Source organism: Electrona antarctica, assembly GCF_951216825.1.
Source record: "Electrona antarctica genome assembly, contig: scaffold_25, whole genome shotgun sequence".
NCBI classification, from domain to species: domain Eukaryota; kingdom Metazoa; phylum Chordata; class Actinopteri; order Myctophiformes; family Myctophidae; genus Electrona; species Electrona antarctica.
The window spans coordinates 3,322,088-3,347,212 of record NW_027637034.1 but is presented as its reverse complement, the minus strand read 5'-3'; the positions used below and the strand labels follow the sequence as shown (position 1 = coordinate 3,347,212).

General features: G+C 38.9%; 1 protein-coding gene across 1 annotated transcript; it reads right to left on the bottom strand.

Moving 5' to 3' along the window:
• On the bottom strand, positions 1-23,122 carry LOC306919407 (cysteine/serine-rich nuclear protein 1-like; the record flags this gene model as incomplete). Its single annotated transcript, XM_079532194.1, has 3 exons — positions 1-30; positions 7,150-7,779; positions 23,069-23,122. 3 exons carry the CDS (start codon positions 23,120-23,122, stop codon positions 1-3), a joined length of 714 nt encoding a protein of 237 aa, XP_079388320.1.
• Positions 23,123-25,125: the final 2,003 nt, after the last annotated feature.

Below are 25,125 nucleotides of genomic sequence, written 5' to 3'. Positions count from 1 at the left end.
TCATTGCGTCCTGCTCGACTCTGTCCCACTCTGGATCAGAGCTAGTGGGGAAGGACATTATGGAGTGTCGGGGGACGATCGTAGTCAGGACGTCGGCCATTGGGGTGGTGACCTCGACGGATTTGCCCACGGGAGGTTTTTGAAAAGGCAACTGCTTCTTCTGAGCACCTACAGAGAGAAGAGAGATAATTTTAGACCCTTGGGAGTGACTCATGGAATATCATACACAACATAATACTCCCCAAACATGATCAATTAAAGCTGTGAACTATTAAATCTGTGATTGATACGCTCGGCTCAACAAATACATGAGCTGAGTTACACATTAATTGTATCACTAACACAATGAATTCATCAAGCTACGATTATGTACAAGTTTGACTAGCAGGCTAATAGTTTCACATTAGCCTTGACAGTAAGTAATATATAGAAATAAAACTGCAGGTAAATGGAAACATGTGTAATTCACATGTATTTACTCAAGTTGCATAATACATTTTATTTCAAGATAAGATAAGACGAGAAGTGTACTGTGTGGTTGATGCTTACCTGTACATGTCCTTGAAGAGCGCTGGTATGGTTCAAAGCGATGCTTTTTCAGACCTCCTACTTTGAGTTTTAATCCTTTGCTCTCCTGTTGTCTCCTGGTCATTAATGTAGTCATGGTGTGTTTGTCCTCTATCTTTCTCCTGCTGCTTTCTGTAGGTTCAAATGATCTGCTCTGAAGAAAACACTGATTTACCAACACTATATGTGCAGTCTAGTCAGGGTACTTAGTGAAGCTGTAACCTGGTTGGTCAGAGTAGCACGGCCCTCTCTGGCCAATCAGGTAACACCTTTCACAAGGTGTTTGTTGTTGAGGGGAAGGGGGAGGCAGGGAGGGGGGGGTGGGGTATTGGGCCGTGGCCCCCGTTGGCCTACATGAAAGAGCTTAGTTGTCCCCTGTTGTTGTTGATGTCCTATTAGTTTTGGTTTTGTGTATTATTATTATTTTTGTTACAAATATTTGTATTGGCACAACTGAAGCACTGCTAAAAGCTGGATTTTAAATAAAGCTTGATTTATGCCCCTTTAAGAACTGGTTTTCCAGTTAATCTGGAGAAAAACCATTCAATGGTCGAAAACAGAGTCCACTTGAACATAACAGTCCACCTTGGTTGAACAATATTTAGTCTACTAGTCTAGTGATCCATTGAGGAGTTTCTTAAAGTCAAAGCAGGAGCCAGCATAAATATAAAATAACGTTATTGGTATAGCAAATTCCAACAAGGCATTTCAATGTGCTTTGCACACATCAGGAAACATATATAAAATCATAACTAAAACAAAAATACATAAAACATTACAGTGCAGAAGAGAAAGAAAAACTCAATCAAATGCAGTGGGAAACAGAACAGTATTTAATTGTGATGTAAAATAAATAAGAGTGCCAGCATACCTGCTGTTTTCTGGGAGTTCTTCCACATGTGGTGCATAACAACTGCTGATTTATAATAAACCTTTAAAAAGCAGTATAGTAGTTCATCCAAAAATGACTTACTCAGTATCTGGATAAATATGTACAATCTAACTATTGAATAAGTGGATATGAATTAATTGTTACTGCAGCAGAGCCATTCATCTTGAGGATTTCTCCACATTATTTCAGTAACATCAGAACCAAGGAGAACCAGCTCTGGTGAAGAAACAACTGCTCATACTGTGATTTACATCCCATTTATCTTAATTTATCTTGGAACACTTACAAACCACAGATAAAAAACAAATCTTGACTTTAAACATTTATTAAAAACAAGAAAACGGAAGTAAAACAGTTAGGCCTATTTGTTTCAAACAATATTTATAAATAGTAGACAAGCCTTCACATATTGTCTTTTACAAGTAGCCTATATACAGCACCCCTTGTATTTTATGTGTTAGGTTGTAATGTAGGTTCAATTTTTTCCACTTTAGTATAGAAGACAGTGGTCTGGTTTGTACAGGACTGGAACAGCAAATAAGTATATTGTCAAATCAAAGTCTCATATCCTATTGTGCGCTATTGGTTTCATTTAATTTCTTATCTATATTTACAGTGAAATCCCATTGTGTAATGTGTAGGCCTGTGTGCAGAAACATGTGTCCATAGTATTAATAAATGATCAGGATAAGTCAAGATAAATCAGGATATATCATTATACTTATTCAATTATATCCAATATTAATTATTTGTTTGTTCAGTAACAGAGGTTACTGTCTCCATATCCAGTCATATAAGTCATAGTGAAACTGGAAGGGATTGAATGAAAATACACTGAACAAAAACATAAGCTGATACATTTTTGCAGGGTTCTCTCTCAATATGGTGGTGATGAATGCACTTTTATTCAATGTTTTTCAAATGCTAAATAATGAACAAACCCCACATTCTTTCCCCATGTTAAAATGTACACATGCTAAATGATGATGGCTGATGCTTCATTCACTATATGCATTCAAATGCAGAGATTAACGTGTTAATGGTCACTCGTTGTCTGGCATTGGACAGATCACCTGCTAATGATCACATTTTGGATGAACTGAGACCATTTCACACCTCTTTGACTCTGATGAGTTTCAGCAGAACTACAGTAATAGGTCTATCATCACATGGAACTGTTATCACTCTTTCAGCTTTCTAGTGTGCAATGTTTCAGGTGTGTTAAAATGGCTATATGTTCTTGTGACAATCATTGCTATTATTGTTTGTGGTGACAATGTTAAAGTGCAATGTTTACTTACAGTGAGTGCACAACATGCTGCTGTTTGTTTTAAAAGGCTTTATACCCTGCTGTATATCAGCAGAGTACTGTGTTCACAAATGGTACACCCCATGGGTCACACATGATCTCAGTTTCAGTTGACTGAAGTGTCTTAGGTAGCATAGTGTCCTGTCTGGATCAGTGTCGGCCGACATCACCATATTGTGGCGTTGTCATAGTCAAACATGTACTGTACACAAAATCCAATACCAATAACTGGGAGTGCATTACATTTGCAATGGTTGACCCCACAAACACCTTGAGACGGTCATAGGTGAGGCATGGTGATGAAGGGATGGTCCAACACCTGGTCAGGTGTTATCCTCCCCTCTGGATCCAGATGAAGCATTCGTTTCAACAGGTCCATGAAGACGTCACAAGATGTTTCATCAGCATCGCAACGCAGGGAGGAGAACACTTCTTCCAGTGAGCAAATCACACATGTAAGTGTATACATAACATCCTCTATTAGCAGTTCTGCCTTTAACTCCTGCACTGTGTAATACTCCTCTGGTTCCTGGAAAACACAAAACAAAACATTTTTAGTGATCTGATTGAATGACGTGCAAAGACAGCCTATTCTTGAACATTTCAGAGATGAAGTTGTTACTCCAATATTAGTTGCAGTCATACCTTAAATCTCCATGTATCGTCTTCCTGAATGAAATAGCTGCAGGTTGTTTGTCCAGCATCCAAGAGGGATTGCTCTGGCATACCAAGTGTCAAGAGGATGGATTGAACCTGTAGAAAAAACACAGGATATTTCACATATTGAGAATATTTCATTAACAGTGTTAGGCTATAACTATGGATTAAAGAGTACAGTCAGGATGCATGTAGTAATGTACAGTGCATCAGCACAATACTCACCACATCATATTCAGTCTTCCCGCCAAAGAGATCACGGAACAGCATCCCATTAACCACCATACAGCCCAGTGACCACATTTCAAGTGCCTCTGTGATCGGGAGGCCCAGGAAGAGTTCTGGTGATCTGTGGGTTGTAAAAGAAAAGGATAATGTTAGCAACTTTCAAGTTTCTTCAAGTTCTCAATTGCACTCGTTACACTTTCCATTTTAATATTTGTTTGCATTGAGCTTTCAGTGAAGCAGATAATAAGGCTCACCTATACTGAAGAGGAGGTCTGATCCTCCGTTGCTTGGTCTCAGAGACAGGAACGGCCAGACCAAAGTCAATGAGTTTGACTTTGAGGGGTTGTTGTCGTTGGTTCACCAGCATGATGTTGTCTAGTTTGATGTCTGTGTGGATCAGACCGATTCCCTTCAGGGCCTGGAGTGCAATGGCAAGCTGCAAGACAAGAATAAAGAGCATGATCAGAAATTCAGAAATTCAACTCAGTATCTTTGTATCAATATTTTTTCCATTACTTTAAAATGTAATTGTCAAAGCCATACCTGCTGTATGATGCATCTCGTCTCCATCATGGACATAGGGACATGTCTCTCGTTCAAGAAATCCAGGAGATTAACATCCAGAGACTCAAACACCATGCATCTCAATCCTTTATGCACAAAGCTGTCGTAAAATCTCACTGTTCCACACGTGTCAGGGTCCAGGACTTTCATCATTTGCAACACAGCCATCTAGGAATACAAGAAAGATTTAGATTAGATAACTTAATGATAAATCAGAGCCAAATATTAAAATCTTCAACTTACAAACACTTACAAACCACAGATAAAAAACAAATCTTGACTTTAAACATTTATTAAAAACAAGAAAACGGAAGTAAAACAGTTAGGCCTATTTGTTTCAAACAATATTTATAAATAGTAGACAAGCCTTCACATCTTGTCTTTTACAAGTAGCCTATATACAGCACCCCTTGTATTTTATGTGTTAGGTTGTAATGTAGGTTCAATTTGTTTCCACTTTAGTATAGAAGACAGTGGTCTGGTTTCTGTACAGGACTGGAACAGCAAATAAGTATATTGTCAAATCAAAGTCTCATATCCTATTGTGCGCTATTGGTTTCATTTAATTTCTTATCTATATTTACAGTGAAATCCCATTGTGTAATGTGTAGGCCTGTGTGCAGAAACATGTGTCCATAGTATTAATAAATGATCAGGATAAGTCAAGATAAATCAGGATATATCATTATACTTATTCAATTATATCCTATATTAATTATTTGTTTGTTCAGTAACAGAGGTTACTGTCTCCATATCCAGTCATATAAGTCATAGTGAAACTGGAAGGGATTGAATGAAAATACACTGAACAAAAACATAAGCTGATACATTTTTGCAGGGTTCTCTCTCAATATGGTGGTGATGAATGCACTTTTATTCAATGTTTTTCAAATGCTAAATAATGAACAAACCCCACATTCTTTCCCCATGTTAAAATGTACACATGCTAAATGATGATGGCTGATGCTTCATTCACTATATGCATTCAAATGCAGAGATTAACGTGTTAATGGTCACTCGTTGTCTGGCATTGGACAGATCACCTGCTAATGATCACATTTTGGATGAACTGAGACCATTTCACACCTCTTTGACTCTGATGAGTTTCAGCAGAACTACAGTAATAGGTCTATCATCACATGGAACTGTTATCACTCTTTCAGCTTTCTAGTGTGCAATGTTTCAGGTGTGTTAAAATGGCTATATGTTCTTGTAACAATCATTGCTATTATTGTTTGTGGTGACAATGTTAAAGTGCAATGTTTACTTACAGTGAGTGCACAACATGCTGCTGTTTGTTTTAAAAGGCTTTATACCCTGCTGTATATCAGTGGTTCCCAAACGTCACGCCAAGGACCCCCAAATAGACACTAATTTAATAGCCTTTACTAATACATATATAGGACATGGATGGATGGAAACATGACCGCAAGGACGTTCTATCTAGTATACAATCAATAAATGTAGAGATATAAGTTAACTGGAAAATATGAATGTTTTAAAACCTGTTCTGGGCCATATTTAAGAACGTACACAACGCATATTTCAAGGTAACACGTTTTATTTCAACCATGTTTACAACTTAAAACATATATCAATAGAACAATTATTTACAAAATGTATTGTGCTAATTTCTTCTCAGTTGGAATGCAGCCAATGATGTGAACATAACACAATGTCTAATATAACATGTCTAATATAGGCCTACATAATGTGCAAGGGAATAATACATACAATTAGAAATGCTTATTTTAAAACAAAAATACATAAAACATTACAGTGCAGAAGAGAAATAAAAACTCAATCAAATGCAGTTTGATGTGATGTCATATACAGTACTGGTATGTACAATATAAACTTGCAAGTGCAATATTAAATACAAAATGTAAAATAAACACATGAAATGTATATAATATACTAATATAGAATCACAGTCTGTTGTGCAGGTGAGAGACAACACTTAGCAGCAGATAATATCACACATGTAAGTGTATACATAACATCATCTATTAGCAGCACTGCAACAGCAGTGTGTATAGTATATAGTCATATAGTAACAGTCAGTGATAGTGCATGTGTTCTTACAGTATAACTACTAAGAGTACTGTGATCACAAATGGTACACCCCATGGGTCACACATGATCTCAGTTTCAGTTGACTGAAGTGTCTTAGGTAGCATAGTGTCCTGTCTGGATCAGTGTTGGCCGACATCACCATATTGTGGCGTTGTCATAGTCAAACATGTACTGTACACAAAATCCAATACCAATAACTGGGAGTGCATTACATTTGCAATGGTTGACCCCACAAACACCTTGAGACGGTCATAGGTGAGGCATGGTGATGAAGGGATGGTCCAACACCTGGTCAGGTGTTATCCTCCCCTCTGGATCCAGATGAAGCATTCGTTTCAACAGGTCCATGAAGACGTCACAAGATGTTTCATCAGCATCGCAACGCAGGGAGGAGAACACTTCTTCCTGTGAGCAAATCACACATGTAAGTGTATACATAACATCCTCTATTAGCAGTTCTGCCTTTAACTCCTGCACTGTGTAATACTCCTCTGGTTCCTGGAAAACACAAAACAAAACATTTTTATTGACAATTACATTTTAAAGTAATGGAAAAAATATTGATACAAAGATACTGAGTTGAATTTCTGAATTTCTGATCATGCTCTTTATTCTTGTCTTGCAGCTTGCCATTGCACTCCAGGCCCTGAAGGGAATCGGTCTGATCCACACAGACATCAAACTAGACAACATCATGCTGGTGAACCAACGACAACAACCCCTCAAAGTCAAACTCATTGACTTTGGTCTGGCCGTTCCAGTCTGCAAACAAGGCCCTATATGTGTCATTGTCATTGTCATTGTCACAGAGGCTGAGGGCGTGGGCCAGCCCTGCAGCTCCATCGTCCATGTCAACCAGACCCGGGCTTCCCCCGACGTCATCCGAGTCTTCGCTTTGGGAAGGGGAGCACGAGGAGTCGGTCATGTCGCTGCTACAGCTGTTCTCCTCCACCACGGAGCGCTCTGGACTGAAATGGTAGGAAGGGGTGGGGGGCATGGTGAGAGGAAGCCCTTCGTCCTCGGCGGAAAACCCGAAGGGACAGCTTTTTTCCGGGGCATCCCCTGCTGGGGGTCCCTGGTCCACATCCAACTGGAGATCTTCTGGAGCCGCGCTCTGGTGGTCCAGTTGGTCAGGCGTATCATCTTGTAGTAGCCTCTCTAGTTCTAGCCTCATGACGGTGTCGATGTAGTGGGTCTGCGCGCGTCTGGAGTTGAACTCTACGCGTCCCTGAATGTTTGCGCAGCCGTCTTTAGTGCAGCATGGGAGGCATGCGTCCATCTGGCACTTCATTCCTGCCAGACTGCATTCACAAGTCTCTGGCTCACAGAAACCCTGGCAATTGCATCCAGAGTCCTCCCTGAAGACACGCAGGGAATGCAGCTGTCTCTTCTCCTCTTTGTCAATGTGCTTCACACCTGCTGCTCGCAGGAGTGCCTGTCTGTGCTTGTAGGAGTACGGCTGCAGGAAGCTGTTCCCATCCTCCAGCTCGGCGTCGGTGATGTGGACGTCAGTGTCTCCGTCTGGGACCTGGTCTGCAGTCAGTCGCTCAGATTCTCTCTGGTCAATGGTACCATTGGCCATCAACTGGTGTCTCAAAGCCTCAAGCTTCTCCTCTCTCCGTCTCTCTCGTAGTCTCTCTCTGCGCCAACTCCGTTGTTCCAGGGCGTGCTCTGCCATTGTGTACCTGCGGAGAGTGCTGTGCCTGTGCAACATGCCCAGACTGGCACCCCCGCGAAGGGGTACGCTAGTGAAACCCTGGCATTGTGGGAAGTAGAACACCGTCACCAGATCAAAGCGCACGTTGCTCTGCCTCCCTTCCAGCTTTGGCCTCTTCAGAATAGACTGGATGGGTTGACTGGCAGCAGGTGAAGCAGAACCATTAGTTGTAAAGTCCTGGCTTTCTGAGGAGCTGCTCTCCCCATCAGAATCCCATTCCGTGGAGGCAGGAGAAGGCAGGGACGATGATGGAGGTGAGGAGTAGAATGGTCTTCATCGTCGACCTCCTCAAACTTTCTTTTCAGAATACCTCTCATGACTCGACGGTGGCGCTTCACTCACGACGGAATCAAATATAAAGGAGAGCTGGAAAAGTAGACGTTTCGGACTGGTTGGTCCTTCCTCAGGCAAGATTCTGTTAGGAGAATGATTAGTTGTGCTGGAGCCCTGGTTTTATGTGTTCCTAATGGTGGGCGTGACTCATAGTCATTCGGCCAATTAGCTTTGTTGATGGGTGTGGTTTACTTGGCCATTGTTTCATTCCGTCCAATCAGAATCAATGGGTGTGTGTTCTCTTGTTCTGGTTTCTTTCATTTGTAGTGTGGTTTTTGTAGAGGCAACATGTCTTTACTGGAGAATCAGTAATAATTATAATAGACTTCCCCCAAGTTACAGGTACAAGCTCGACTGGGGGGACCTGGGGACTTCAGTGCAATGTACCTACATATGTTGCGACCGAAGGTCGCAACATATGTAAGTGTATGTAAGTACATTGCAAGGAATGAGTGCATTCGCCATGTACTTGAAGGAAGCCTAATCCAATCACTCTTAGATTATCTCCAGTTTAAGTTTAAGAGTTTAAGTTTACCTTATTGTTGTAGGACTTTTGGTTTATTTAGCCTTATTGGGGTTAATTCACCCCATGGCTCCATTTCAACAAAGAAAATGTGTTTCTCTTTTGTTTCCTGAGCCCGGTGTCTAATGGCCCATTTGGTGTCAGTGACACCTCTATGCTTCTTGTCCCAGGCTGGTTTGGAATGTGCTAATGTGTCCCCTATTCAAAGTCTGATTTCCATTGAGTGTTGGCTTTGTCTATGTGGCTGGGGAGTTTTGGTACAAAATCAAAACAACTTGTCTAATATTTTGGCATGTTTAATGCAGCTCTAAGGTATATAATGACATAGTAAAATGTTGAAAATGAGTGGAATGCCCCTTTAAGAACTGGTTTTCCAGTTAATGTGGAGAAAAACCATTCAATGGTCGAAAACAGAGTCCACTTGAACATAACAGTCCACTTTGGTTGAACAATATTTAGTCTACTAGTCTAGTGATCCATTGAGGAGTTTCTTAAAGTCAAAGCAGGAGCCAGCATAAATATAAAATAACGTTATTGGTATAGCAAATTCCAACAAGGCATTTCAATGTGCTTTGCACACATCAGGAAACATATATAAAATCATAACTAAAACAAAAATACATAAAACATTACAGTGCAGAAGAGAAAGAAAAACTCAATCAAATGCAGTGGGAAACAGAACAGTATTTCATTGTGATGTAAAATAAATAAGAGTGCCAGCATACCTGCTGTTTTCTGGGAGTTCTTCCACATGTGGTGCATAACAACTGCTGGTTTATAATAAACCTTAAAAAGCAGTATAGTAGTTCATCCAAAAATGACTTACTCAGTATCTGGATAAATATGTACAATCTAACTATTGCACTATATGCATTCAAATGCAGAGATTAACGTGTTAATGGTCACTCGTTGTCTGGCATTGGACAGATCACCTGCTAATGATCACATTTTGGATGAACTGAGACCATTTCACACCTCTTTGACTCTGATGAGTTTCAGCAGAACTACAGTAATAGGTCTATCATCACATGGAACTGTTATCACTCTTTCAGCTTTCTAGTGTGCAATGTTTCAGGTGTGTTAAAATGGCTATATGTTCTTGTGACAATCATTGCTATTATTGTTTGTGGTGACAATGTTAAAGTGCAATGTTTACTTACAGTGAGTGCACAACATGCTGCTGTTTGTTTTAAAAGGCTTTATACCCTGCTGTATATCAGTGGTTCCCAAACGTCACGCCAAGGACCCCCAAATAGACACTAATTTAATAGCCTTTACTAATACATATATAGGACATGGATGGATGGAAACATGACCGCAAGGACGTTCTATCTAGTATACAATCAATAAATGTAGAGATATAAGTTAACTGGAAAATATGAATGTTTTAAAACCTGTTCTGGGCCATATTTAAGAACGTACACAACGCATATTTCAAGGTAACACGTTTTATTTCAACCATGTTTACAACTTAAAACATATATCAATAGAACAATTATTTACAAAATGTATTGTGCTAATTTCTTCTCAGTTGGAATGCAGCCAATGATGTGAACATAACACAATGTCTAATATAACATGTCTAATATAGGCCTACATAATGTGCAAGGGAATAATACATACAATTAGAAATGCTTATTTTAAAACAAAAATACATAAAACATTACAGTGCAGAAGAGAAAAATGTAAAATAAACACATGAAATGTATATAATATACTAATATAGAATCACAGTCTGTTGTGCAGGTGAGAGACAACACTTAGCAGCAGATAATATCACACATGTAAGTGTATACATAACATCATCTATTAGCAGCACTGCAACAGCAGTGTGTATAGTATATAGTCATATAGTAACAGTCAGTGATAGTGCATGTGTTCTTACAGTATAACTACTAAGAGTACTGTGATCACAAATGGTACACCCCATGGGTCACACATGATCTCAGTTTCAGTTGACTGAAGTGTCTTAGGTAGCATAGTGTCCTGTCTGGATCAGTGTCGGCCGACATCACCATATTGTGGCGTTGTCATAGTCAAACATGTACTGTACACAAAATCCAATACCAATAACTGGGAGTGCATTACATTTGCAATGGTTGACCCCACAAACACCTTGAGACGGTCATAGGTGAGGCATGGTGATGAAGGGATGGTCCAACACCTGGTCAGGGGTTATCCTCCCCTCTGGATCCAGATGAAGCATTCGTTTCAACAGGTCCATGAAGACGTCACAAGATGTTTCATCAGCATCGCAACGCAGGGAGGAGAACACTTCTTCCAGTGAGCAAATCACACATGTAAGTGTATACATAACATCCTCTATTAGCAGTTCTGCCTTTAACTCCTGCACTGTGTAATACTCCTCTGGTTCCTGGAAAACACAAAACAAAACATTTTTAGTGATCTGATTGAATGACGTGCAAAGACAGCCTATTCTTGAACATTTCAGAGATGAAGTTGTTACTCCAATATTAGTTGCAGTCATACCTTAAATCTCCATGTATCGTCTTCCTGAATGAAATAGCTGCAGGTTGTTTGTCCAGCATCCAAGAGGGATTGCTCTGGCATACCAAGTGTCAAGAGGATGGATTGAACCTGTAGAAAAAACACAGGATATTTCACATATTGAGAATATTTCATTAACAGTGTTAGGCTATAACTATGGATTAAAGAGTACAGTCAGGATGCATGTAGTAATGTACAGTGCATCAGCACAATACTCACCACATCATATTCAGTCTTCCCGCCAAAGAGATCACGGAACAGCATCCCATTAACCACCATACAGCCCAGTGACCACATTTCAAGTGCCTCTGTGATCGGGAGGCCCAGGAAGAGTTCTGGTGATCTGTGGGTTGTAAAAGAAAAGGATAATGTTAGCAACTTTCAAGTTTCTTCAAGTTCTCAATTGCACTCGTTACACTTTCCATTTTAATATTTGTTTGCATTGAGCTTTCAGTGAAGCAGATAATAAGGCTCACCTATACTGAAGAGGAGGTCTGATCCTCCGTTGCTTGGTCTCAGAGACAGGAACGGCCAGACCAAAGTCAATGAGTTTGACTTTGAGGGGTTGTTGTCGTTGGTTCACCAGCATGATGTTGTCTAGTTTGATGTCTGTGTGGATCAGACCGATTCCCTTCAGGGCCTGGAGTGCAATGGCAAGCTGCAAGACAAGAATAAAGAGCATGATCAGAAATTCAGAAATTCAACTCAGTATCTTTGTATCAATATTTTTTCCATTACTTTAAAATGTAATTGTCAAAGCCATACCTGCTGTATGATGCATCTCGTCTCCATCATGGACATAGGGACATGTCTCTCGTTCAAGAAATCCAGGAGATTAACATCCAGAGACTCAAACACCATGCATCTCAATCCTTTATGCACAAAGCTGTCGTAAAATCTCACTGTTCCACACGTGTCAGGGTCCAGGACTTTCATCATTTGCAACACAGCCATCTAGGAATACAAGAAAGATTTAGATTAGATAACTTAATGATAAATCAGAGCCAAATATTAAAATCTTCAACTTACAAACACTTACAAACCACAGATAAAAAACAAATCTTGACTTTAAACATTTATTAAAAACAAGAAAACGGAAGTAAAACAGTTAGGCCTATTTGTTTCAAACAATATTTATAAATAGTAGACAAGCCTTCACATCTTGTCTTTTACAAGTAGCCTATATACAGCACCCCTTGTATTTTATGTGTTAGGTTGTAATGTAGTTCAATTTGTTTCCACTTTAGTATAGAAGACAGTGGTCTGGTTTCTGTACAGGACTGGAACAGCAAATAAGTATATTGTCAAATCAAAGTCTCATATCCTATTGTGCGCTATTGGTTTCATTTCATTTCTTATCTATATTTACAGTGAAATCCCATTGTGTAATGTGTAGGCCTGTGTGCAGAAACATGTGTCCATAGTATTAATAAATGATCAGGATAAGTCAAGATAAATCAGGATATATCATTATACTTATTCAATTATATCCTATATTAATTATTTGTTTGTTCAGTAACAGAGGTTACTGTCTCCATATCCAGTCATATAAGTCATAGTGAAACTGGAAGGGATTGAATGAAAATACACTGGACAAAAACATAAGCTGATACATTTTTGCAGGGTTCTCTCTCAATATGGTGGTGATGAATGCACTTTTATTCAATGTTTTTCAAATGCTAAATAATGAACAAACCCCACATTCTTTCCCCATGTTAAAATGTACACATGCTAAATGATGATGGCTGATGCTTCATTCACTATATGCATTCAAATGCAGAGATTAACGTGTTAATGGTCACTCGTTGTCTGGCATTGGACAGATCACCTGCTAATGATCACATTTTGGATGAACTGAGACCATTTCACACCTCTTTGACTCTGATGAGTTTCAGCAGAACTACAGTAATAGGTCTATCATCACATGGAACTGTTATCACTCTTTCAGCTTTCTAGTGTGCAATGTTTCAGGTGTGTTAAAATGGCTATATGTTCTTGTGACAATCATTGCTATTATTGTTTGTGGTGACAATGTTAAAGTGCAATGTTTACTTACAGTGAGTGCACAACATGCTGCTGTTTGTTTTAAAAGGCTTTATACCCTGCTGTATATCAGTGGTTCCCAAACGTCACGCCAAGGACCCCCAAATAGACACTAATTTAATAGCCTTTACTAATACATATATAGGACATGGATGGATGGAAACATGACCGCAAGGACGTTCTATCTAGTATACAATCAATAAATGTAGAGATATAAGTTAACTGGAAAATATGAATGTTTTAAAACCTGTTCTGGGCCATATTTAAGAACGTACACAACGCATATTTCAAGGTAACACGTTTTATTTCAACCATGTTTACAACTTAAAACATATATCAATAGAACAATTATTTACAAAATGTATTGTGCTAATTTCTTCTCAGTTGGAATGCAGCCAATGATGTGAACATAACACAATGTCTAATATAACATGTCTAATATAGGCCTACATAATGTGCAAGGGAATAATACATACAATTAGAAATGCTTATTTTAAAACAAAAATACATAAAACATTACAGTGCAGAAGAGAAAAATGTAAAATAAACACATGAAATGTATATAATATACTAATATAGAATCACAGTCTGTTGTGCAGGTGAGAGACAACACTTAGCAGCAGATAATATCACACATGTAAGTGTATACATAACATCATCTATTAGCAGCACTGCAACAGCAGTGTGTATAGTATATAGTCATATAGTAACAGTCAGTGATAGTGCATGTGTTCTTACAGTATAACTACTAAGAGTACTGTGATCACAAATGGTACACCCCATGGGTCACACATGATCTCAGTTTCAGTTGACTGAAGTGTCTTAGGTAGCATAGTGTCCTGTCTGGATCAGTGTCGGCCGACATCACCATATTGTGGCGTTGTCATAGTCAAACATGTACTGTACACAAAATCCAATACCAATAACTGGGAGTGCATTACATTTGCAATGGTTGACCCCACAAACACCTTGAGACGGTCATAGGTGAGGCATGGTGATGAAGGGATGGTCCAACACCTGGTCAGGGGTTATCCTCCCCTCTGGATCCAGATGAAGCATTCGTTTCAACAGGTCCATGAAGACGTCACAAGATGTTTCATCAGCATCGCAACGCAGGGAGGAGAACACTTCTTCCAGTGAGCAAATCACACATGTAAGTGTATACATAACATCCTCTATTAGCAGTTCTGCCTTTAACTCCTGCACTGTGTAATACTCCTCTGGTTCCTGGAAAACACAAAACAAAACATTTTTAGTGATCTGATTGAATGACGTGCAAAGACAGCCTATTCTTGAACATTTCAGAGATGAAGTTGTTACTCCAATATTAGTTGCAGTCATACCTTAAATCTCCATGTATCGTCTTCCTGAATGAAATAGCTGCAGGTTGTTTGTCCAGCATCCAAGAGGGATTGCTCTGGCATACCAAGTGTCAAGAGGATGGATTGAACCTGTAGAAAAAACACAGGATATTTCACATATTGAGAATATTTCATTAACAGTGTTAGGCTATAACTATGGATTAAAGAGTACAGTCAGGATGCATGTAGTAATGTACAGTGCATCAGCACAATACTCACCACATCATATTCAGTCTTCCTGCCAAAGAGATCACGGAACAGCATCCCATTAACCACCATACAGCCCAGTGACCACATTTCAAGTGCCTCTGTGATCGGGAGGCCCAGGAAGAGTTCTGGTGATCTGTGGGTTGTAAAAGAAAAGGATAATGTTAGCAACTTTCAAGTTTCTTCAAGTTCTCAATTGCACTCGTTACACTTTCCATTTTAATATTTGTTTGCATTGAGCTTTCAGTGAAGCAGATAATAAGGCTCACCTATACTGAAGAGGAGGTCTGATCCTCCGTTGCTTGGTCTCAGAGACAGGAACGGCCAGACCAAAGTCAATGAGTTTGACTTTGAGGGGTTGTTGTCGTTGGTTCACCAGCATGATGTTGTCTAGTTTGATGTCTGTGTGGATCAGACCGATTCCCTTCAGGGCCTGGAGTGCAATGGCAAGCTGCAAGACAAGAATAAAGAGCATGATCAGAAATTCAGAAATTCAACTCAGTATCTTTGTATCAATATTTTTTCCATTACTTTAAAATGTAATTGTCAAAGCCATACCTGCTGTATGATGCATCTCGTCTCCATCATGGACATAGGGACATGTCTCTCGTTCAAGAAATCCAGGAGATTAACATCCAGAGACTCAAACACCATGCATCTCAATCCTTTATGCACAAAGCTGTCGTAAAATCTCACTGTTCCACACGTGTCAGGGTCCAGGACTTTCATCATTTGCAACACAGCCATCTAGGAATACAAGAAAGATTTAGATTAGATAACTTAATGATAAATCAGAGCCAAATATTAAAATCTTCAACTTACAAACACTTACAAACCACAGATAAAAAACAAATCTTGACTTTAAACATTTATTAAAAACAAGAAAACGGAAGTAAAACAGTTAGGCCTATTTGTTTCAAACAATATTTATAAATAGTAGACAAGCCTTCACATCTTGTCTTTTACAAGTAGCCTATATACAGCACCCCTTGTATTTTATGTGTTAGGTTGTAATGTAGTTCAATTTGTTTCCACTTTAGTATAGAAGACAGTGGTCTGGTTTCTGTACAGGACTGGAACAGCAAATAAGTATATTGTCAAATCAAAGTCTCATATCCTATTGTGCGCTATTGGTTTCATTTCATTTCTTATCTATATTTACAGTGAAATCCCATTGTGTAATGTGTAGGCCTGTGTGCAGAAACATGTGTCCATAGTATTAATAAATGATCAGGATAAGTCAAGATAAATCAGGATATATCATTATACTTATTCAATTATATCCTATATTAATTATTTGTTTGTTCAGTAACAGAGGTTACTGTCTCCATATCCAGTCATATAAGTCATAGTGAAACTGGAAGGGATTGAATGAAAATACACTGGACAAAAACATAAGCTGATACATTTTTGCAGGGTTCTCTCTCAATATGGTGGTGATGAATGCACTTTTATTCAATGTTTTTCAAATGCTAAATAATGAACAAACCCCACATTCTTTCCCCATGTTAAAATGTACACATGCTAAATGATGATGGCTGATGCTTCATTCACTATATGCATTCAAATGCAGAGATTAACGTGTTAATGGTCACTCGTTGTCTGGCATTGGACAGATCACCTGCTAATGATCACATTTTGGATGAACTGAGACCATTTCACACCTCTTTGACTCTGATGAGTTTCAGCAGAACTACAGTAATAGGTCTATCATCACATGGAACTGTTATCACTCTTTCAGCTTTCTAGTGTGCAATGTTTCAGGTGTGTTAAAATGGCTATATGTTCTTGTAACAATCATTGCTATTATTGATTGTGGTGACAATGTTAAAGTGCAATGTTTACTTACAGTGAGTGCACAACATGCTGCTGTTTGTTTTAAAAGGCTTTATACCCTGCTGTATATCAGTGGTTCCCAAACGTCACGCCAAGGACCCCCAAATAGACACTAATTTAATAGCCTTTACTAATACATATATAGGACATGGATGGATGGAAACATGACCGCAAGGACGTTCTATCTAGTATACAATCAATAAATGTAGAGATATAAGTTAACTGGAAAATATGAATGTTTTAAAACCTGTTCTGGGCCATATTTAAGAACGTACACAACGCATATTTCAAGGTAACACGTTTTATTTCAACCATGTTTACAACTTAAAACATATATCAATAGAACGATTATTTACAAAATGTATTGTGCTAATTTCTTCTCAGTTGGAATGCAGCCAATGATGTGAACATAACACAATGTCTAATATAACATGTCTAATATAGGCCTACATAATGTGCAAGGGAATAATACATACAATTATAAATGCTTATTTTAAAACAAAAATACATAAAACATTACAGTGCAGAAGAGAAAGAAAAACTCAATCAAATGCAGTTTGATGTGATGTCATATACAGTACTGGTATGTACAATATAAACTTGCAAGTGCAATATTAAATACAAAATGTAAAATAAACACATGAAATGTATATAATATACTAATATAGAATCACAGTCTGTTGTGCAGGTGAGAGACAACACTTAGCAGCAGATAATATCACACATGTAAGTGTATACATACCATCATCTATTAGCAGCACTGCAACAGCAGTGTGTATAGTATATAGTCATATAGTAACAGTCAGTGATAGTGCATGTGTTCTTACAGTATAACTACTAAGAGTACTGTGATCACAAATGGTACACCCCATGGGTCACACATGATCTCAGTTTCAGTTGACTGAAGTGTCTTAGGTAGCATAGTGTCCTGTCTGGATCAGTGTTGGCCGACATCACCATATTGTGGCGTTGTCATTGTCAAACATGTACTGTACACAAAATCCAATACCAATAACTGGGAGTGCATTACATTTGCAATGGTTGACCCCACAAACACCTTGAGACGGTCATAGGTGAGGCATGGTGATGAAGGGATGGTCCAACACCTGGTCAGGTGTTATCCTCCCCTCTGGATCCAGATGAAGCATTCGTTTCAACAGGTCCATGAAGACGTCACAAGATGTTTCATCAGCATCGCAACGCAGGGAGGAGAACACTTCTTCCAGTGAGCAAATCACACATGTAAGTGTATACATAACATCCTCTATTAGCAGTTCTGCCTTTAACTCCTGCACTGTGTAATACTCCTCTGGTTCCTGGAAAACACAAAACAAAACATTTTTAGTGATCTGATTGAATGACGTGCAAAGACAGCCTATTCTTGAACATTTCAGAGATGAAGTTGTTACTCCAATATTAGTTGCAGTCATACCTTAAATCTCCATGTATCGTCTTCCTGAATGAAATAGCTGCAGGTTGTTTGTCCAGCATCCAAGAGGGATTGCTCTGGCATACCAAGTGTCAAGAGGATGGATTGAACCTGTAGAAAAAACACAGGATATTTCACATATTGAGAATATTTCATTAACAGTGTTAGGCTATAACTATGGATTAAAGAGTACAGTCAGGATGCATGTAGTAATGTACAGTGCATCAGCACAATACTCACCACATCATATTCAGTCTTCCCGCCAAAGAGATCACGGAACAGCATCCCATTAACCACCATACAGCCCAGTGACCACATGTCAAGTGCCTCTGTGATCGGGAGGCCCAGGAAGAGTTCTGGTGATCTGTGGGTTGTAAAAGAAAAGGATAATGTTAGCAACTTTCAAGTTTCTTCAAGTTCTCAATTGCACTCGTTACACTTTCCATTTTAATATTTGTTTGCATTGAGCTTTCAGTGAAGCAGATAATAAGGCTCACCTATACTCAAGAGGAGGTCTGATCCTCCGTTGCTTGGTCTCAGAGACAGGAACGGCCAGACCAAAGTCAATGAGTTTGACTTTGAGGGGTTGTTGTCGTTGGTTCACCAGCATGATGTTGTCTAGTTTGATGTCTGTGTGGATCAGACCGATTCCCTTCAGGGCCTGGAGTGCAATGGCAAGCTGCAAGACAAGAATAAAGAGCATGATCAGAAATTCAGAAATTCAACTCAGTATCTTTGTATCAATATTTTTTCCATCACTTCAAAATGTAATTGTCAAAGCCATACCTGCTGTATGATGCATCTCGTCTCCATCATGGACATAGGGGCATGTCTCTCGTTCAAGAAATCCAGGAGATTAACATCCAGAGACTCAAACACCATGCATCTCAATCCTTTATGCACAAAGCTGTCGTAAAATCTCACTGTTCCACACGTGTCAGGGTCCAGGACTTTCATCATTTGCAACACAGCCATCTAGGAATACAAGAAAGATTTAGATTAGATAACTTAATGATAAATCAGAGCCAAATATTAAAATCTTCAACTTACAAACACTTACAAACCACAGATAAAAAACAAATCTTGACTTTAAACATTTATTAAAAACAAGAAAACGGAAGTAAAACAGTTAGGCCTATTTGTTTCAAACAATATTTATAAATAGTAGACAAGCCTTCACATCTTGTCTTTTACAAGTAGCCTATATACAGCACCCCTTGTATTTTATGTGTTAGGTTGTAATGTAGTTCAATTTGTTTCCACTTTAGTATAGAAGACAGTGGTCTGGTTTCTGTACAGGACTGGAACAGCAAATAAGTATATTGTCAAATCAAAGTCTCATATCCTATTGTGCGCTATTGGTTTCATTTCATTTCTTATCTATATTTACAGTGAAATCCCATTGTGTAATGTGTAGGCCTGTGTGCAGAAACATGTGTCCATAGTATTAATAAATGATCAGGATAAGTCAAGATAAATCAGGATATATCATTATACTTATTCAATTATATCCTATATTAATTATTTGTTTGTTCAGTAACAGAGGTTACTGTCTCCATATCCAGTCATATAAGTCATAGTGAAACTGGAAGGGATTGAATGAAAATACACTGGACAAAAACATAAGCTGATACATTTTTGCAGGGTTCTCTCTCAATATGGTGGTGATGAATGCACTTTTATTCAATGTTTTTCAAATGCTAAATAATGAACAAACCCCACATTCTTTCCCCATGTTAAAATGTACACATGCTAAATGATGATGGCTGATGCTTCATTCACTATATGCATTCAAATGCAGAGATTAACGTGTTAATGGTCACTCGTTGTCTGGCATTGGACAGATCACCTGCTAATGATCACATTTTGGATGAACTGAGACCATTTCACACCTCTTTGACTCTGATGAGTTTCAGCAGAACTACAGTAATAGGTCTATCATCACATGGAACTGTTATCACTCTTTCAGCTTTCTAGTGTGCAATGTTTCAGGTGTGTTAAAATGGCTATATGTTCTTGTAACAATCATTGCTATTATTGATTGTGGTGACAATGTTAAAGTGCAATGTTTACTTACAGTGAGTGCACAACATGCTGCTGTTTGTTTTAAAAGGCTTTATACCCTGCTGTATATCAGTGGTTCCCAAACGTCACGCCAAGGACCCCCAAATAGACACTAATTTAATAGCCTTTACTAATACATATATAGGACATGGATGGATGGAAACATGACCGCAAGGACGTTCTATCTAGTATACAATCAATAAATGTAGAGATATAAGTTAACTGGAAAATATGAATGTTTTAAAACCTGTTCTGGGCCATATTTAAGAACGTACACAACGCATATTTCAAGGTAACACGTTTTATTTCAACCATGTTTACAACTTAAAACATATATCAATAGAACGATTATTTACAAAATGTATTGTGCTAATTTCTTCTCAGTTGGAATGCAGCCAATGATGTGAACATAACACAATGTCTAATATAACATGTCTAATATAGGCCTACATAATGTGCAAGGGAATAATACATACAATTATAAATGCTTATTTTAAAACAAAAATACATAAAACATTACAGTGCAGAAGAGAAAGAAAAACTCAATCAAATGCAGTTTGATGTGATGTCATATACAGTACTGGTATGTACAATATAAACTTGCAAGTGCAATATTAAATACAAAATGTAAAATAAACACATGAAATGTATATAATATACTAATATAGAATCACAGTCTGTTGTGCAGGTGAGAGACAACACTTAGCAGCAGATAATATCACACATGTAAGTGTATACATACCATCATCTATTAGCAGCACTGCAACAGCAGTGTGTATAGTATATAGTCATATAGTAACAGTCAGTGATAGTGCATGTGTTCTTACAGTATAACTACTAAGAGTACTGTGATCACAAATGGTACACCCCATGGGTCACACATGATCTCAGTTTCAGTTGACTGAAGTGTCTTAGGTAGCATAGTGTCCTGTCTGGATCAGTGTTGGCCGACATCACCATATTGTGGCGTTGTCATTGTCAAACATGTACTGTACACAAAATCCAATACCAATAACTGGGAGTGCATTACATTTGCAATGGTTGACCCCACAAACACCTTGAGACGGTCATAGGTGAGGCATGGTGATGAAGGGATGGTCCAACACCTGGTCAGGTGTTATCCTCCCCTCTGGATCCAGATGAAGCATTCGTTTCAACAGGTCCATGAAGACGTCACAAGATGTTTCATCAGCATCGCAACGCAGGGAGGAGAACACTTCTTCCAGTGAGCAAATCACACATGTAAGTGTATACATAACATCCTCTATTAGCAGTTCTGCCTTTAACTCCTGCACTGTGTAATACTCCTCTGGTTCCTGGAAAACACAAAACAAAACATTTTTAGTGATCTGATTGAATGACGTGCAAAGACAGCCTATTCTTGAACATTTCAGAGATGAAGTTGTTACTCCAATATTAGTTGCAGTCATACCTTAAATCTCCATGTATCGTCTTCCTGAATGAAATAGCTGCAGGTTGTTTGTCCAGCATCCAAGAGGGATTGCTCTGGCATACCAAGTGTCAAGAGGATGGATTGAACCTGTAGAAAAAACACAGGATATTTCACATATTGAGAATATTTCATTAACAGTGTTAGGCTATAACTATGGATTAAAGAGTACAGTCAGGATGCATGTAGTAATGTACAGTGCATCAGCACAATACTCACCACATCATATTCAGTCTTCCCGCCAAAGAGATCACGGAACAGCATCCCATTAACCACCATACAGCCCAGTGACCACATGTCAAGTGCCTCTGTGATCGGGAGGCCCAGGAAGAGTTCTGGTGATCTGTGGGTTGTAAAAGAAAAGGATAATGTTAGCAACTTTCAAGTTTCTTCAAGTTCTCAATTGCACTCGTTACACTTTCCATTTTAATATTTGTTTGCATTGAGCTTTCAGTGAAGCAGATAATAAGGCTCACCTATACTCAAGAGGAGGTCTGATCCTCCGTTGCTTGGTCTCAGAGACAGGAACGGCCAGACCAAAGTCAATGAGTTTGACTTTGAGGGGTTGTTGTCGTTGGTTCACCAGCATGATGTTGTCTAGTTTGATGTCTGTGTGGATCAGACCGATTCCCTTCAGGGCCTGGAGTGCAATGGCAAGCTGCAAGACAAGAATAAAGAGCATGATCAGAAATTCAGAAATTCAACTCAGTATCTTTGTATCAATATTTTTTCCATCACTTCAAAATGTAATTGTCAAAGCCATACCTGCTGTATGATGCATCTCGTCTCCATCATGGACATAGGGGCATGTCTCTCGTTCAAGAAATCCAGGAGATTAACATCCAGAGACTCAAACACCATGCATCTCAATCCTTTATGCACAAAGCTGTCGTAAAATCTCACTGTTCCACACGTGTCAGGGTCCAGGACTTTCATCATTTGCAACACAGCCATCTAGGAATACAAGAAAGATTTAGATTAGATAACTTAATGATAAATCAGAGCCAAATATTAAAATCTTCAAGAACAATGCTATTGCTTACCTCATGTGCTGCCAATTCATCGTGATTGTGGCGATTCTTCAATATCTTGATGGCCACTGTGTCACCGGTGAACGTGCTGATGGCTTTGGCCACCGTCCCAAAGCTTCCTTCCCCCATGAAGCTCTGGACCAGGTACTGGCCTCTGTCCAGCAGGTCCATCTCAGACACCATGTAACTCTCTGGACCGTCCGAGTGTTGGGAGGAGTTGGAGGTCACCATGACCAGTGGTGTTGGGGACGGGACATCAACAGCGTTGAACACGCCGTCCAGCTTGACTCTGCCCCCCTCTGGATCCGAGCTAAACAAGCAGTTCATTGCGTCCTGCTCGACTCTGTCCCACTCTGGATCAGAGCTAGTGGGGAAGGACATTATGGAGTGTCGGGGGACGATCGTAGTCAGGACGTCGGCCATTGGGGTGGTGACCTCGACGGATTTGCCCACGGAAGGTTTTTGAAAAGGCAACTGCTTCTTCTGAGCACCTACAGAGAGAAGAGAGATAATTTTAGACCCTTGTGAGTGACTCATGGAATATCATACACAAAATAATACTCCCCAAACATGATCAATTAAAGCTGTGAACTATTAAATCTGTGATTGATACGCTCGGCTCAACAAATACATGAGCTGAGTTACACATTAATTGTATCACTAACACAATGAATTCATCAAGCTACGATTATGTACAAGTTTGACTAGCAGGCTAATAGTTTCACATTAGCCTTGACAGTAAGTAATATATAGAAATAAAACTGCAGGTAAATGGAAACATGTGTAATTCACATGTATTTACTCAAGTTGCATAATACATTTTATTTCAAGATAAGATAAGACGAGAAGTGTACTGTGTGGTTGATGCTTACCTGTGCATGTCCTTGAAGAGCGCTGGTATGGTTCAAAGCGATGCTTTTTCAGACCTCCTACTTTGAGTTTTAATCCTTTGCTCTGCTGTTGTCTCCTGGTCATTAATGTAGTCATGGTGTGTTTGTCCTCTATCTTTCTCCTGCTGCTTTCTGTAGGTTCAAATGATCTGCTCTGAAGAAAACACTGATTTACCAACACTATATATGCAGTCAAGTCAGGGTACTTAGTGAAGCTGTAACCTGGTTGGTCAGAGTAGCACGGCCCTCTCTGGCCAATCAGGTAACACCTTTCACAAGGTGTTTGTTGTTGAGGGGAAGGGGGAGGCAGGGAGGGGGTGGGGGGGGGGTGGGGTATTGGGCCGTGGCCCCCATTGGCCTACATGAAAGAGCTTAGTTGTCCCCTGTTGTTGTTGATGTCTATTAGTTTTGGTTTTGTGTATTATTATTATTGTTGTTACAAATATTTGTATTGGCACAACTGAAGCACTGCTAAAAGCTGGATTTTAAATAAAGCTTGATGACATCACCAAGATGTCACCACGTTAATGGTGTTTTTTTCAGACCTCCAGTTCTAGGAAACAGAATGGGGTGACTTTTTTAAAATTATTTCCACACAACAGCTCTAAGGTATATAATGACATAGTAAAATGTTGAAAATGAGTGGAATGCCCCTTTAAGAACTGGTTTTCCAGTTAATCTGGAGAAAAACCATTCAATGGTCGAAAACAGAGTCCACTTGAACATAACAGTCCACTTTGGTTGAACAATATTTAGTCTACTAGTCTAGTGATCCATTGAGGAGTTTCTTAAAGTCAAAGCAGGAGCCAGCATACATATAAAATAACGTTATTGGTATAGCAAATTCCAACAAGGCATTTCAATGTGCTTTGCACACATCAGGAAACATATATAAAATCATAACTAAAACAAAAATACATAAAACATTACAGTGCAGAAGAGAAAGAAAAACTCAATCAAATGCAGTGGGAAACAGAACAGTATTTCATTGTGATGTAAAATAAATAAGAGTGCCAGCATACCTGCGGTTTTCTGGGAGTTCTTCCACATGTGGTGCATAACAACTACTGGTTTATAATAAACCTTAAAAAGCAGTATAGTAGTTCATCCAAAAATGACTTACTCAGTATCTGGATAAATATGTACAATCTAACTATTGAATAAGTGGATATGAATTAATTGTTACTGCAGCAGAGCCATTCATCTTGAGGATTTCTCCACATTATTTCAGTAACATCAGAACCAAGGAGAACCAGCTCTGGTGAAGAAACAACTGCTCATACTGTGATTTACATCCCATTTATCTTAATTTATCTTGGAACACTTACAAACCACAGATAAAAAACAAATCTTGACTTTAAACATTTATTAAAAACAAGAAAACGGAAGTAAAACAGTTAGGCCTATTTGTTTCAAACAATATTTATAAATAGTAGACAA